The 12,477-nt window shown below is 35.1% G+C and overlaps 1 protein-coding gene across 1 annotated transcript; it reads right to left on the reverse strand.

Annotated features, from left to right (window-relative positions):
- Positions 1–1,706: 1,706 nt before the first annotated feature.
- LOC106333230 (putative expansin-A17) lies at positions 1,707–3,149 on the reverse strand. Its single transcript, XM_013771699.1, has 3 exons — positions 2,970–3,149; positions 2,421–2,742; positions 1,707–2,195 (listed from the first exon to the last, which is right to left on the reverse strand). Exons 1-3 carry the CDS (start codon positions 3,103–3,105, stop codon positions 1,886–1,888), a joined length of 768 nt encoding a protein of 255 aa, XP_013627153.1. The 5' UTR covers positions 3,106–3,149; the 3' UTR covers positions 1,707–1,885.
- Positions 3,150–12,477: the final 9,328 nt, after the last annotated feature.

The following is a 12,477-nucleotide window of genomic DNA, read 5'->3' on the forward strand; positions in this document are numbered from 1 at the left end:
TGGTGCTAATATTATTAACTCTATGTGGCTGTTTAAGGAAAAACATGATGCAGATGGAAATCATACCTCCAACAAGGCTCGTTTGGTAGCTAATGGGAAAACACAACAAGCTGGAGTTGACTACTACGAGACTTTTAGCCCCGTTGTAAAGCCGGCGTCGATACGAACTGTCCTCAATATCGCCCTTAACCGTGGCTGGAACATCAATCAACTAGACGTACAGAACGACTTCCTACACGGTACGACTTCAGAAACCATTTACATGCATCAGCCCCCGGGTTTTGTTGACAAGAAAAATCCACATCACGTTTGCAAGCTTGAGAAAGCTCTTTACGGCCTCAAACAAGCTCCCCGAGCTTGGAATGCACGCTTCAGCTCTTATCTACAACGCATGGGATTCAAAACCAGTAAATCAGATGCATCTTTGTTCGTATACAGACGTGGAAAGGATATGGCTTACCTTCTGCTGTACGTAGACGATATAATCCTCACTGGTTCCAGTAGCTCCCTCCTTGACCGTATCAAAACATCCTTGAAAAAGGAATTCCCAATGACTGATATGGGACGCCTATCATACTTTCTAGGTGTGAAGGTTGAGTACAACAAAGCAGGCATCCTTCTTTCACAACAGCACTACGCCTCGGAGATAATTGAGAAAGCAGGAATGTCTCTATGTAAACCTCTCTCCACACCAGTTGACGTAAACTCCAAGCTTTCTTCAGAAGGAGGCGCCAAACTCGATAACCCGACACATTACCGGAGCTTGGCTGGAGCGCTTCAATACCTGACCTTCACGCGACCGGACATAGCCTACGTGGTGCAGCAGGTGTGTCTGTTCATGCACGATCCAAGGGCTCAACACATGAATGCCGTAAAGAGGATCATACGATATCTACAGGGCACAAAAGATCAAGGAATTCAAATCTACAGGTCTAGCCTCGACACTCTCACAGCATACTCGGACGCTGATTGGGCTGGCTGTCCTGACACCAGACGCTCCACATCAGGATACTGTGTCTATCTTGGAGAGAACTTAATCTCTTGGTCATCAAAACGACAACAAACGGTCTCACGCTCCAGCGCCGAAGCTGAATACCGAGGAGTCGCCAATGCTTTAGCAGAGACATGTTGGCTTCGCAACCTACTTCTCGAGCTCCACATACCAATGAAGAAAGCAACTCTGATATTCTGCGACAATGTCAGCTCAGTTTACCTCTCCTCCAATCCTGTCAAGCACCAACGCACGAAGCACGTTGAACTTGATCTCCATTTTGTCAGAGAAAAAGTTGCTTTGGGTGAGGTCAAAGTCTTGCACGTTCCATCAGCGTATCAGTATGCTGATATATTCACCAAAGGACTACCGACATCATTGTTCAACAATTTCAAAGACAGCTTGACCGTTAAGAAATCCAACGCTCCAACCGAGGGAGGGTGAAAGAATATACGAAAGATATTCTTATTCTGTTTATAGAATTTTGTAATCATCCTATAATCTAGGGAGATCTCTATGATCTCGTAACTATCTTGTACATATAAACGCTTGTACATCGCTGATGTTGGGAGAGGCAAGATACAGATTTTCAAGGACCTTTAAAGTAAGTTGCTTGATATATTCTTTTTTTTTTTTGTCAACGATTTTTTTTTCTGAAACAAAACGATATATTCTTCATTAATATAAATTATATAGTGATACATATTGTGTTCCCAAAATGTACAAATATAATCATCACTGCTTGAGTCTTCCCCAGATTATAAACTCTCTGGAAGCAAGACTATGATAAAGCTAGAAAACAAAGAAAGTAAATACAAACGATACAAAAGTGTAAGATGGAGAGGGAAAAAAAAAACCATTAACCCGGTTATAACATTGTTTTTGCTTATATGATTAGAACTGGATGTTGCTCTTGAAGCTCTGACCAAACCGCCAATTGGAAGGAACGACGTTGAGAGCTGCTTTGATTCTTCCATTGCTGAGTTGAACTTTGAAAGAAAGAGATTGGCCATTAAGGTAGGTGTTGCTTTGCCAGTTAGCTCCCCAGTTTCTTGACATAGTCTCCCATTTCTTGCTTCTAGAGCCTTTAATCCAAACTTTAGAGATCTCACCAGCTCCTCCTACGTTTGAGATGAGAACCAGCTCGAAATAGTTCCTACCATTCATTGTGAATCTCATCCCTCCACTTCTTCTGCATCCAACCCTATAACAATAAGAAGAACCCTTTAAGCACACTATTTTATGACATTCTTGATCTACAAGAAAACAGAAATAGTAACATTGACTAACATTACTGTACAATTAACGTGAACTTATAAAGTTTTAATGCAAGTTTTATATATTATAAATATATAGGATATTAGATAAAAATATAAAATACATGTTAAAAATTGTTTAGAGCATTAAGTAGAAGTTGTAATGTAATTACCTTTTGTAGAGGATGGGGACGATTCCAGCTTTGTACTTAGCGATGGTGAGAAAGGCAGGTTGAGCCATGTCGAAGTGAGGTCTTGGTGGGTTGCACCATCCCCCATTGTCACTTGCCTGAGCAAAGTTTGGTGGACAAAAGTTTGTGGCAGTAATTGTGATTGATCTGCCTCTAAGACACCATTGTGGCACTTTGGATGCGTCGCAGACAATCTGGTAACATCCACCACATGACTTGCCGTCATTGAACAGTGCTGTGCTCAATGCCGCAGTGTTTGTTTTGTAACCATCCGTATATAAGTTTCCATAACCACAAGCTCCACCTGAAGGTAAAATTATAAATACATTTCTTGAGCAAGAAGTAACCTCATGAAAAGATCATATCATAAGAAGAATAAATATTAAAACTATATTTGTTTGTAGATATAGAACTGAACCAAACCGAAATAATTTGAAAATATAAGTTTCTCCAAATCGAAAAAAATACAATTTGAAGTGTTAAATTAAACCGAACCGAATAAAAATATCAAGCCGTAGTTTGGGAACTTACCCATTGTACCAGAAGCATCACTTCCACCATAGAAGGTCGCATGAGCTCGCAACCACCCTGCAGAAACTGAACTGATCTTCATGAAAAACATTGCGTAGAAGATAACTGCGACCAAAAGAGAGGCGATCTTCGCCATTTTCTTAGAAAATTCTTAGGTTTTTATGATAAAAGAAGACGTTGATGATTGTAGAGTTGGATGCATAAGACTTAGGCTTCATCACCTATTTATAGTAAAATCACACAGCTAGTTTCAATTAAACTAAATGTATAAATAATTATATATGACTTGGAATTAGCGGAAAAACGCTGAAAATAATAATATGATTTGCTGATGATTGACCCAATGATTAAAAGAGTGCGTATAATACGGAGTTTTCATGCATATGATAATTAGTTAATCCTATAAGGCATGTGACTTTAGGTAGTTGCTTTTTGTTCCATTCATTTAATTATAAACTTCTTTTTTCTTAGTTTTAAATTGAGTTATCTTGTCAACCAAGTTTTTACTAAAATTTTAAGTAGGATGGTAAACCGGTGGTTAGTACGAAACAAATATAATAGACTAATGCAGCAATCTAATATGGCTGAAAGTTGATTTTAGAATATTAGAATATCTATCAAATTTTAAACTATTTATTAAAAGAAACTTGATAAATCTTATTGTGTTATTCTTTCAGTTAATCCGTCCCTCAAAATAAAGATAGATCGATGTGGAAAGTGACGTTCTATAATACTAAGTGGGCCGGCGATGGCCGATGGGTAATCCAAATGCATATGATGCAAAATACATTTACACATTCAACACGTATGTGTCATGTGTGTGTGATATAATTATATAAACATGATGTAACTCAATCATCTTTTATTTCTTTTTGATATTTGCTTAAACTTGTAGTACAACGTATAAGCTATAGCGCGTCTCGTGAATGATTAGAATTCTTACAATAACCATTAAATAGTTATATAGTATTACAAGCAAGTACATATTTATAAACAAGTTGTCTCTTGACGATCGGCGCAGCGAACGTCGAATTCGAAAATCAATGAGGTTTTGTTGAAACTTCAACGTACGACATTAACTGATAAGTGCTCCTCCATTATACGCAAATTCCGTGGTACGTTGCAAGTTGCCAACTTACGCTGATAAATAGATATTTATCAAAGGTTTCGGTACTTTGACGCAAATTGCTATACAGTTTATAACTATAACTTATGAGACTGTCGTTTCAAGTATATGTAAACCGAACAAAAACAACAAAGGGATACTTTTCTTGTAATTCAAGATGTAAAACCGATCCGAAGATAAAAAAAACTATAACATGTTATGGTCATCTAGAGAGATGTAAGGGACCAATAACGAATAATTTATGAATGAGTATTTTTATTTAGCATCAATGGTTACTTAACTTCTAAACGATATATATATATATAGTACATTGCTAAATACAGTTTTGAATTTCTTCATCAACATTCCACCCACAGATTGTTACTCAATATTATAAACACATTTAATGTGGATCTTCAACCTAACCTTGAAATGTCTAAGGTGGTCGAAGTCAAGACTTTAAATATATAAGTACGTAATATATATTTTAGAGAGTTATACCCTAATATTATGGCATATATAATGGTAAGTCCACGTACTTATAACATGGGTGATGCGCTGATTCCATTTGATAAACTCACACATGGACCCACCGCCACCACCCTCTATTTTAATTACAGTTTCATACTATTATATAGCTGAGAATTATTGACAATCAAGATAACGCGAAATAATTATATGGAGAAGGAAAATAAAAGTACCATTGTACAGTACGTAGCTTATGGATAATCTATATAACCAAGCAATGGTTAATATTCCTTCTTTATATTTTTATATATAAAGATTAGATTTGTGATATGTACAATACAAGCTTTATAATGGTGTGTCTTGTGTGGGAATTATGTCCTTTCGAGGCCCTTAAAAAAACTTTACCGCAGGAACTATTGGCACATAGATTATCAGTATCATCCTTAAACTGTAAGCAGAGTCATATGCTCTTTTTTTTCATCATTCACATTATAAACCCAACCAACACAAACTTTATCGCTTGTGTTGTCCTGAAATTTTGTCTTAAATGATCAAGCCTATCATTTGATCAATATCTTCAACCTAAGTATTTAAAGACAAGGAAAACCCAAATTTGCAGATGAAACAAAAGGTAAATGAAACTGAGTGAAGAAGAAAGCGCACATAATTGAAAGTAACAGAGACTATGGAAACCTGGAAAACAAGGATGTAACATCCCGTTTCTGGTATACGAAGGAAGGTTTAACATAATTAATTTGGATATCTATGTCACTAAAGTACACTTACTTTTTGGGTCATACATCCGTTTAGAATTCCAGGTTAACCGTGCTTGAGCTGGAGAGCTGGAATAGTAGAAGGATGAATGACTTACTAGAAAATCATTCGCGGCATCGTGTGAGTGATGTTAAAACACGTGGAAAGGTCATGTGGTGATTGCGGAAATCATAAACAAGACTTTCGAGCTTTGAAAAAAACAATGCACCGCCCGTTGTACGGAATGGGCCCACAGGCCGAGTGAGCGGACGAGGGAGACACATTAGCCGTAGAAGGTCGGGGTTGTATCAGAGCTGGTTAGCCATCTTAGTCATGATACGAGAGGCGTTTTGAGACCTTTCCTGGTGCGCAACGGTGGCATCACACTTTGTGAGTGATAGTGAATTATAACATCCCGATTTTTGGTATATGTAGAAAAGATTAAGAAAATTGATTTGGATACCTATATCATCAAAATGCACTTACCTTTTCTGTCATACATCCATTTACAACTCCATAGTTAATCGTGCTTGAGCGGGAGTAGTAGAAGTATGAATGACCTATCGGAAAATCATTTCCGGTATCGTGTGAGTGATGCCAAAACGCGTGGAAATTTCTTGTGGTGGTTGCATGGTTAGTAAACAAGACTTTTGAATCTTGAAAAAAATATAATGCACCGCCCATCGTACTGAATAGGATCCACGGGCCGAGTGGATGTGGGAAGTCCATTAGCTGTGGGCAGTCGGAACCGTACAAAGGAAATTCGATCAAATCCAGTTAAATATATAGATAAGTGTCTAGGGTGGGCAAGTGAAACATTGGCATGTAGACTCTCTAAAATTTTAAAAATAATTTACATAAACAAATATTCCTAAATTTGTAAAAAAAAGGAATTATTTAAATTTACTAAACTATTTATAGCCTACAAATTTTAGGGTCGACCACTAAAACTGACTAATGGAAGAAGGGGTCCTAGATTTGAATAAATAATCAATTAAACTTTAACTCCCGATCATCCATTGCTTATGGATTTCATGCCTGCTCACTCAACCTGTGGGCATTAGTAGTCTTGGCTTTCATCAGTAGTTCCCCAACCAATAAGTTTAACATCATGACCTCCAACGTTAGAACTTAGAACCGTTTATATGCTTGTACACTCTAGATTTGTGATAAAAGGTTATACAGTTATAAATTTGATAATAGAGTTGTTAGTTTACTAAAATAGAAAGTTCAAAACAATAAAGAACTGAGATAGATACAAATAACTCATTATTTAGGTGATGGTGTTTAAAAGAAAGGTACAAACAAAACTGTCTTTAGCAATTTGTAATGTAAAGCTTTGTTATCTCATGTCTTTTTTATTGTTTACAATATTATAGAATGAGAGTTTAGACATTGAGAGGTTTTCAAAATTGTTGAAATCGAAGAAGAGGAAGTTTAATAAGAGAGAATCAATCAACTTTCACACCATTTGTTTTCATATCTGTTTCTCCAGCTTAGATTCATATCTTGTAAGTTACTTTGATTGTTTGATCATATGCAATCTCTCAGATACTCTAGAGAACGGCCTTTGAAGAGAGCAAGATGGACTCAAGACGCAGGTACATTGTCTCTTATTTGCTCCTCTTTTTATCAACATTGTTACACAAGAAACTGTTCACTGTTGTAGATCTGCAGAAATTGGATGACTTTGAGAAGCTTGAAGCAAAGTCTAAGGTACAACATAAACAGTTTACAGTTCTATGGAGCCATACAGTAAATCACATTTTGTTTGCAAGGAAGAGAATGAACAAGGAGAAGATGGTGATGAAGTTGGGGAATCTGAGGGAGAAGATTCTGATAACCGAGATTATGATCAGGTTCTACTGCTTATTTTTCATATCATGGTGAAATGAAACCTTGTGATTCAGTTAAAAACATTGTCTTCTTTTATGTTTATGTAGAATGTGGCTGATGATCGTGTTTGTAAGCATATCTCATCTCTTTGTTTGATGGATGCTAATAATTTGGGATTCTCTTCCTAATGGTAGGAGTATGTTGTCTCACAATTAGATGATATCTGAAAAAAAACGATTTGGAAATGACAGGAGTGTTGTCATAAAACTATATAAGATTCTGGTTCTACTACAAAGGGTGTGTGGTAAGACAACAAACGAGTTGAGTTCTTGCAATAGAAGGATGTACAAACATAAAAGCATATCAAAACATCGGCAGCAGCCAAATGGCCTGAACTAAGATCTAACTCAATCTCCTGCGCGGCTTTCTCAAACATAATTAGAATCATCAGTCCATTTTCCAACAGTGACATCATCATTAGCAAAAGAATAACAGAGCTTTATCATGTTGCTGATTTGGAAGAGCTCCTAACCAGAAATGATCACATAACTGATGGTGACTGTCTATAACTTTATTTGAACTTCAACACTTAGAAATGGTTATGTCTAACTACCTATATCTTCCCAAAAAATTCAAGTTTTGCAAACAAGAGAAGCTAAGCTTAAGCATGTCCCCAAGCTGCAGTTTCTTGAGATAAGAGATCTTTTCTGTTCTGATTCAGAGAATGTGTTTTTTTGTAGCTAATTACCAATAATTCATACATTAGGCAGAGTTTAACTCCTCTAAACGATGTTTCATTACTAGTTCCTTTTCTTACTAGTTTGTTATATAACTAGTATTGCATGCAAGTAAGACCAAGTTTCAGTTATATATAAATAACTCTAATTTATCATAAAGAGATGAGAATATAAACATACCATTAGCACACTTATTACTTGTTAACCAGGAAATATAAAATTATATTAGATTAGTTTACAAAATTACAATTATCTTAATTAGCCCATTGGATACAAATATTAGTTTGAAACTTTTATGATTTACTTCTACGTATGTCTCGTTCAATTTGTGTTTTTTTTTTCTTCTAATTATTAACCTGCAATTTTATGGGTTCTTTGACTTGTTACATTTACTATCAAAATACTACTCACTATAATATTTCAAGGGTGTTTCCAATATATGTTTCGGTGGTGATTTAGTAGTAGAATCGATTTACCTTTGATCAAAAAAAAATTCATCCTTTCCTAACACCTCTACTTTTGTGTTTTTATCTTCTTCCGCCTTCTTTCTCATTTATAACCTGATCTTACCCTAGTCTTTTTGTACTGTCGAATTTCCATTAATTTAGATCTACCATATCTATTCCTTCTCAAACGTTTTAGCCAATCCTGGAACAATAAATGTTGACAAAGTTGACTCAACAACTGAAATAGTGAATATCTACAAAGATTTTTTTTACCTACCAATTGCTCAATGAAAGGTTGGAGTCCAAAACTCTTGTGAAAGCTTCTCTTACAACAATAAACGCTTCCAGAAATTAAAATAAAACAGTTAAAACAAAAGAACATTAGTGTCAAACGAAGGATTGAAGAAAGTAAAGGTAGAAGTGAATCCATGGAGTCTCCTTGCATGTTGAGAGCTCGTTGCTTTAAGGCATCAATCCTCCCTCGAAAATCTGAATCAGAAAGAGACAAAATATTTGTCTTCAACGAATTAACAACGATTTCTGCGTATTGTTGCCTCGTCGAGTCTCTTGTATCAAAACCTTTGAAAATCCTTATGAGAAGACCAGTTAATGAAGTGTTTACACTCGTGCTCCTCCTACCTCTTACATGAGCATCTACAACATCCTAACATGAATCTGTTTCTGAATTTGGCGCCCAAAGGCAGGAAAGAGCACATAAGACAATTGTTGCCAAGGATTCCCGTCACTAATTGAGACTGAAGAAGGACATCATACTTTTCCTGATCTACATTCGATCAATTGAGAGTTCTGATGCTGTTCGTCTATCACATTCTAGAAATATATAGGAATAAAGACAAAAAGTTTGTGGAAGAAAGAGAAGTATTGTGGAGGAAGAAAAATGATCGTGGTTTATGGGTTAGCGTTCGTGGAAAAGAAACCGTTTTCAATTTTTTTCTTTTTGAACATTTTTTTGCTTTTAATTGATTTTTTCTCAATTTTTTAAATATGAATTAAGTGTCAAATTTTAATTGGTGAAGTGACTTGTGTTTTACTATATAAAGTATATGAATGAAACAATTAGATCTAACAGAAGGTCTAAAGTTTCAGTGGCCACAAACGAGCTTTGTCGTAGTATTAGGAGCGATGGAGCTTTCCCAGCGAATAAGGAGAAAAATAGAAAAGCATTCTTCGGAGCTCGCTATTGCCTCTATTACATAACCTTTCTCGAGGAACTCCTGGTCACTTAACCTATCTGTCATATTCTCTCTTCTTCTTTTCAATCGGAAAGTGATCTAGAATCACAAACCCTTTCGCATAAGTCAATCACATCTTCGAATCTATCCAATAAAGGAGTGAAAGGTTTGATGGGTACAAAAAAAAAGAGAGCTTTTTTCCACCCTCAAAAACTGATTCGAGTTTTAATATAAGCCTCTGTCTGAACCAGAAAGTATTCGAATATTGCCCCTTCTCGCTATTCGGAGGCTTTTTTTTTTTTTTTCTGTAACACCTTTTTAAAACATTTCAGATACAAGCAGAGTTTAAAAAAGGTTGAACTGAAAGAAAAACAGAACCGATTCTTTGGCAGCTGTCTTTCTGGATTATGTCCGATAGTAATATAAGATTTATGTTTTGATCGCTAATTACCATCATGAATTCATACATTAGGCTCATTTTCCCAATTTTTATTTACTAGTTCCTTTGGGTCAATACAGAGGGTGGTCTCAAGTGATCTTAACAGAGGAACCAAACGCTAAAGAAAAAACAGACATAAGTCGCTTAGATATTCGAATCTATCCAAGAAACGGATGATATGAGCAAAAAAGAGTAAAGCCCTTTCACCCTCAAAAACTGATTCGAGTTTTGATATAAGCCTCTGTCTGAACCAGAAAGTGTTCCTATATTTCACTTTCTCGTTATTCGGAGGCTATAATACATATTCATCATGTCAATAGAAACACAAAACAGTGAGAATTAATGTCTGAAGCTTTTTGGTAAGAAGAAGCTTGCAATTGAAGATAATTCAATTGCTCCTCCTCAAAAGAAACAGAAAAAAAAAGCCTCAAACGACCAAAAACAATACAGAAAAGTACTGAATGATCATAATTTATGTTTGCCTCCTAACTAAGCCAGATATGAAATTTGCCTAAAGAACTTAGGGTTCACAAGGCTACTCTAAGGAGGCGGTTTCAAACACAAGGAACAAACAAGGTTAAGAACGCAGACACAAAGATGAATCGGTAAAGAGATTGATGTTATTACATGAGTTGCAAGAGTAAAGGGTGGCTCAACCCTTTTTATCCACTTCTGTGCTCTAGGGTTTTGAATGTTTGTGTTTATGACTATTTTACCCTCGCCTTTAAAACGATTGGTCAATTTGGTTTGGTTTCGTAAAACCGATCAATCAATCTATATGCCACAACATTGAATACCGCTTTCGGTAATGTCTTTTGGTTCAGATTCTTCCTGCTTCAAATGTTATTTTAGCCCACTAACACCATCTCCAAAAAAAACTCTATAACTGCAAATATATAAAAATTTTAACTCCAAATTTGAAGTTTCATCTTTTTATTTGCATTTTGGTCCTTACAATTATACATCATATTTATAATTCTTAAATATTTTTTTTATTTATTGTTTTAATCCTTAAAACTTTTATATCTCATAAATATTTCAAATTTGTTTTATAAATTTAAGTTTTACACATGAAATTAAATAAAAAAATTTAAAACAAGATTTATAATATTTTAAAACTAGAATTAAACAACAAGAATATTACAAAAAACCATAATAAAAACTTATTAAAAAGACACATGAAGACAAAATTATTACTCAAATTTAAATATTATAACAATACTAATAGTCTGGTAAATTTGCTCCGAAACCTCCCAAATCTCCAAAATATTGTCCCATCAAATTTTGTGTAACCGAAGGTGATTGTTGTTGTTGCTCTTGACGCCTTTTTCGTATGATTATTTCTTGTTCAGGTCGAATGTATTCATGAATATTAACATCATCGATAGAAGCTAAGTTTTTTAGCAATATTTTATTTTCCCTGCTTGTTGTACTTTTGTTTAAAAGATCAAGGATTTTTTCGTTTGATGCTATCAAACTATCAGCAGCCATATTATGAGGATATCCGATTTCAACAATTTTTGGCTCTTAATCTACAAATAAAAAATAAAGAGAATCATTTCTTACTTCGAAATGCACTAGTTGATCATATATGAGAGCATTACGAAAATAATTTTATGGAATAATGTAGTATTTGCTTACAGATTAATATTTAATTATGTGCTTTTATTTATAATTTTATATTTTAGTGTAAGATTTTTTAATTAATATTTCTGTAATATTTATATATACTAGTTATTTATAGAAGTTTTATGAATTTACATCAACTATGACAAATATAAGGACCATAGTGTAAAATATAAAAAAATTTGAAGTTAGGTTTGAAGTTTTACTTTTGGAAAAGAACACATTGAAACTTCAAATATAGAGTTTTGGAAACTTCAAAATAGAGTTTCTTTTTGGAGATGCTCTAACCAAAAGCAGGCCTAATATTAATGATAGCTCAGATACATATTAATATTTGTTGTAAAAGAATGGGAAATTGTCTGTGTATTATTAATGAGTAATAGAGGTTCCTTATATAAGGATTACAAAGTATAGGAAAAAGGAAATTATCCAAAACCTAATACAACATGAAATAGGAAAAGATCTAAAACAGATAAATGGAAAACATCCTAGATCTAAAGTCGGCCGACTCTCTTTCCTCTTGGACACGGCTGGGCCTTGTCTTGGTCTTGGTTATGGGCCATCCACATAATGATTTATAACACTCCCCCTTGGATGTCATAACCATATGGGTTTGTATCATGCACGACGTTGCCTCATTAAAACCTCTCTAGGAAAACCAAAAACCCAAGGTGGGAAAAAATGGAAACCGTAGACAGGAAAAAGAGTACAACACATGACACTCCCCCTGATGAAGGCATCACTGAAGATCCTTCAACTGGCGCATTCCTATCTGATGAACCAGCTTCCTGAACGTTGAGGTTGGCAGAGACTTAGTGAACAGATCGGCCGAATTGTCACTGGACCGAACCTGAACCACTTCAACTTCTTTAGCCTTCTGCAGGTCGTGGGTGAAGAAGAACTTA

The sequence above is a fragment of the Brassica oleracea genome, chromosome C3, assembly GCF_000695525.1.
Source record: "Brassica oleracea var. oleracea cultivar TO1000 chromosome C3, BOL, whole genome shotgun sequence".
In the NCBI taxonomy this organism is placed as follows: Eukaryota; Viridiplantae; Streptophyta; class Magnoliopsida; order Brassicales; family Brassicaceae; genus Brassica; species Brassica oleracea.

Coding starts and splice junctions, on each gene's coding strand:
- LOC106333230 (XM_013771699.1), bottom strand. CDS start 3,105: ATGGCGAAGATCGCCTCTCTTTTGGTCGCAGTTATCTTCTACGCAATG. Junction 2,743..2,969: donor TGATGCTTCTGGTACAATGG/GTAAGTTCCCAA, acceptor TTTTACCTTCAG/GTGGAGCTTGTGGTTATGGA. Junction 2,196..2,420: donor GTCCCCATCCTCTACAAAAG/GTAATTACATTA, acceptor TTATTGTTATAG/GGTTGGATGCAGAAGAAGTG.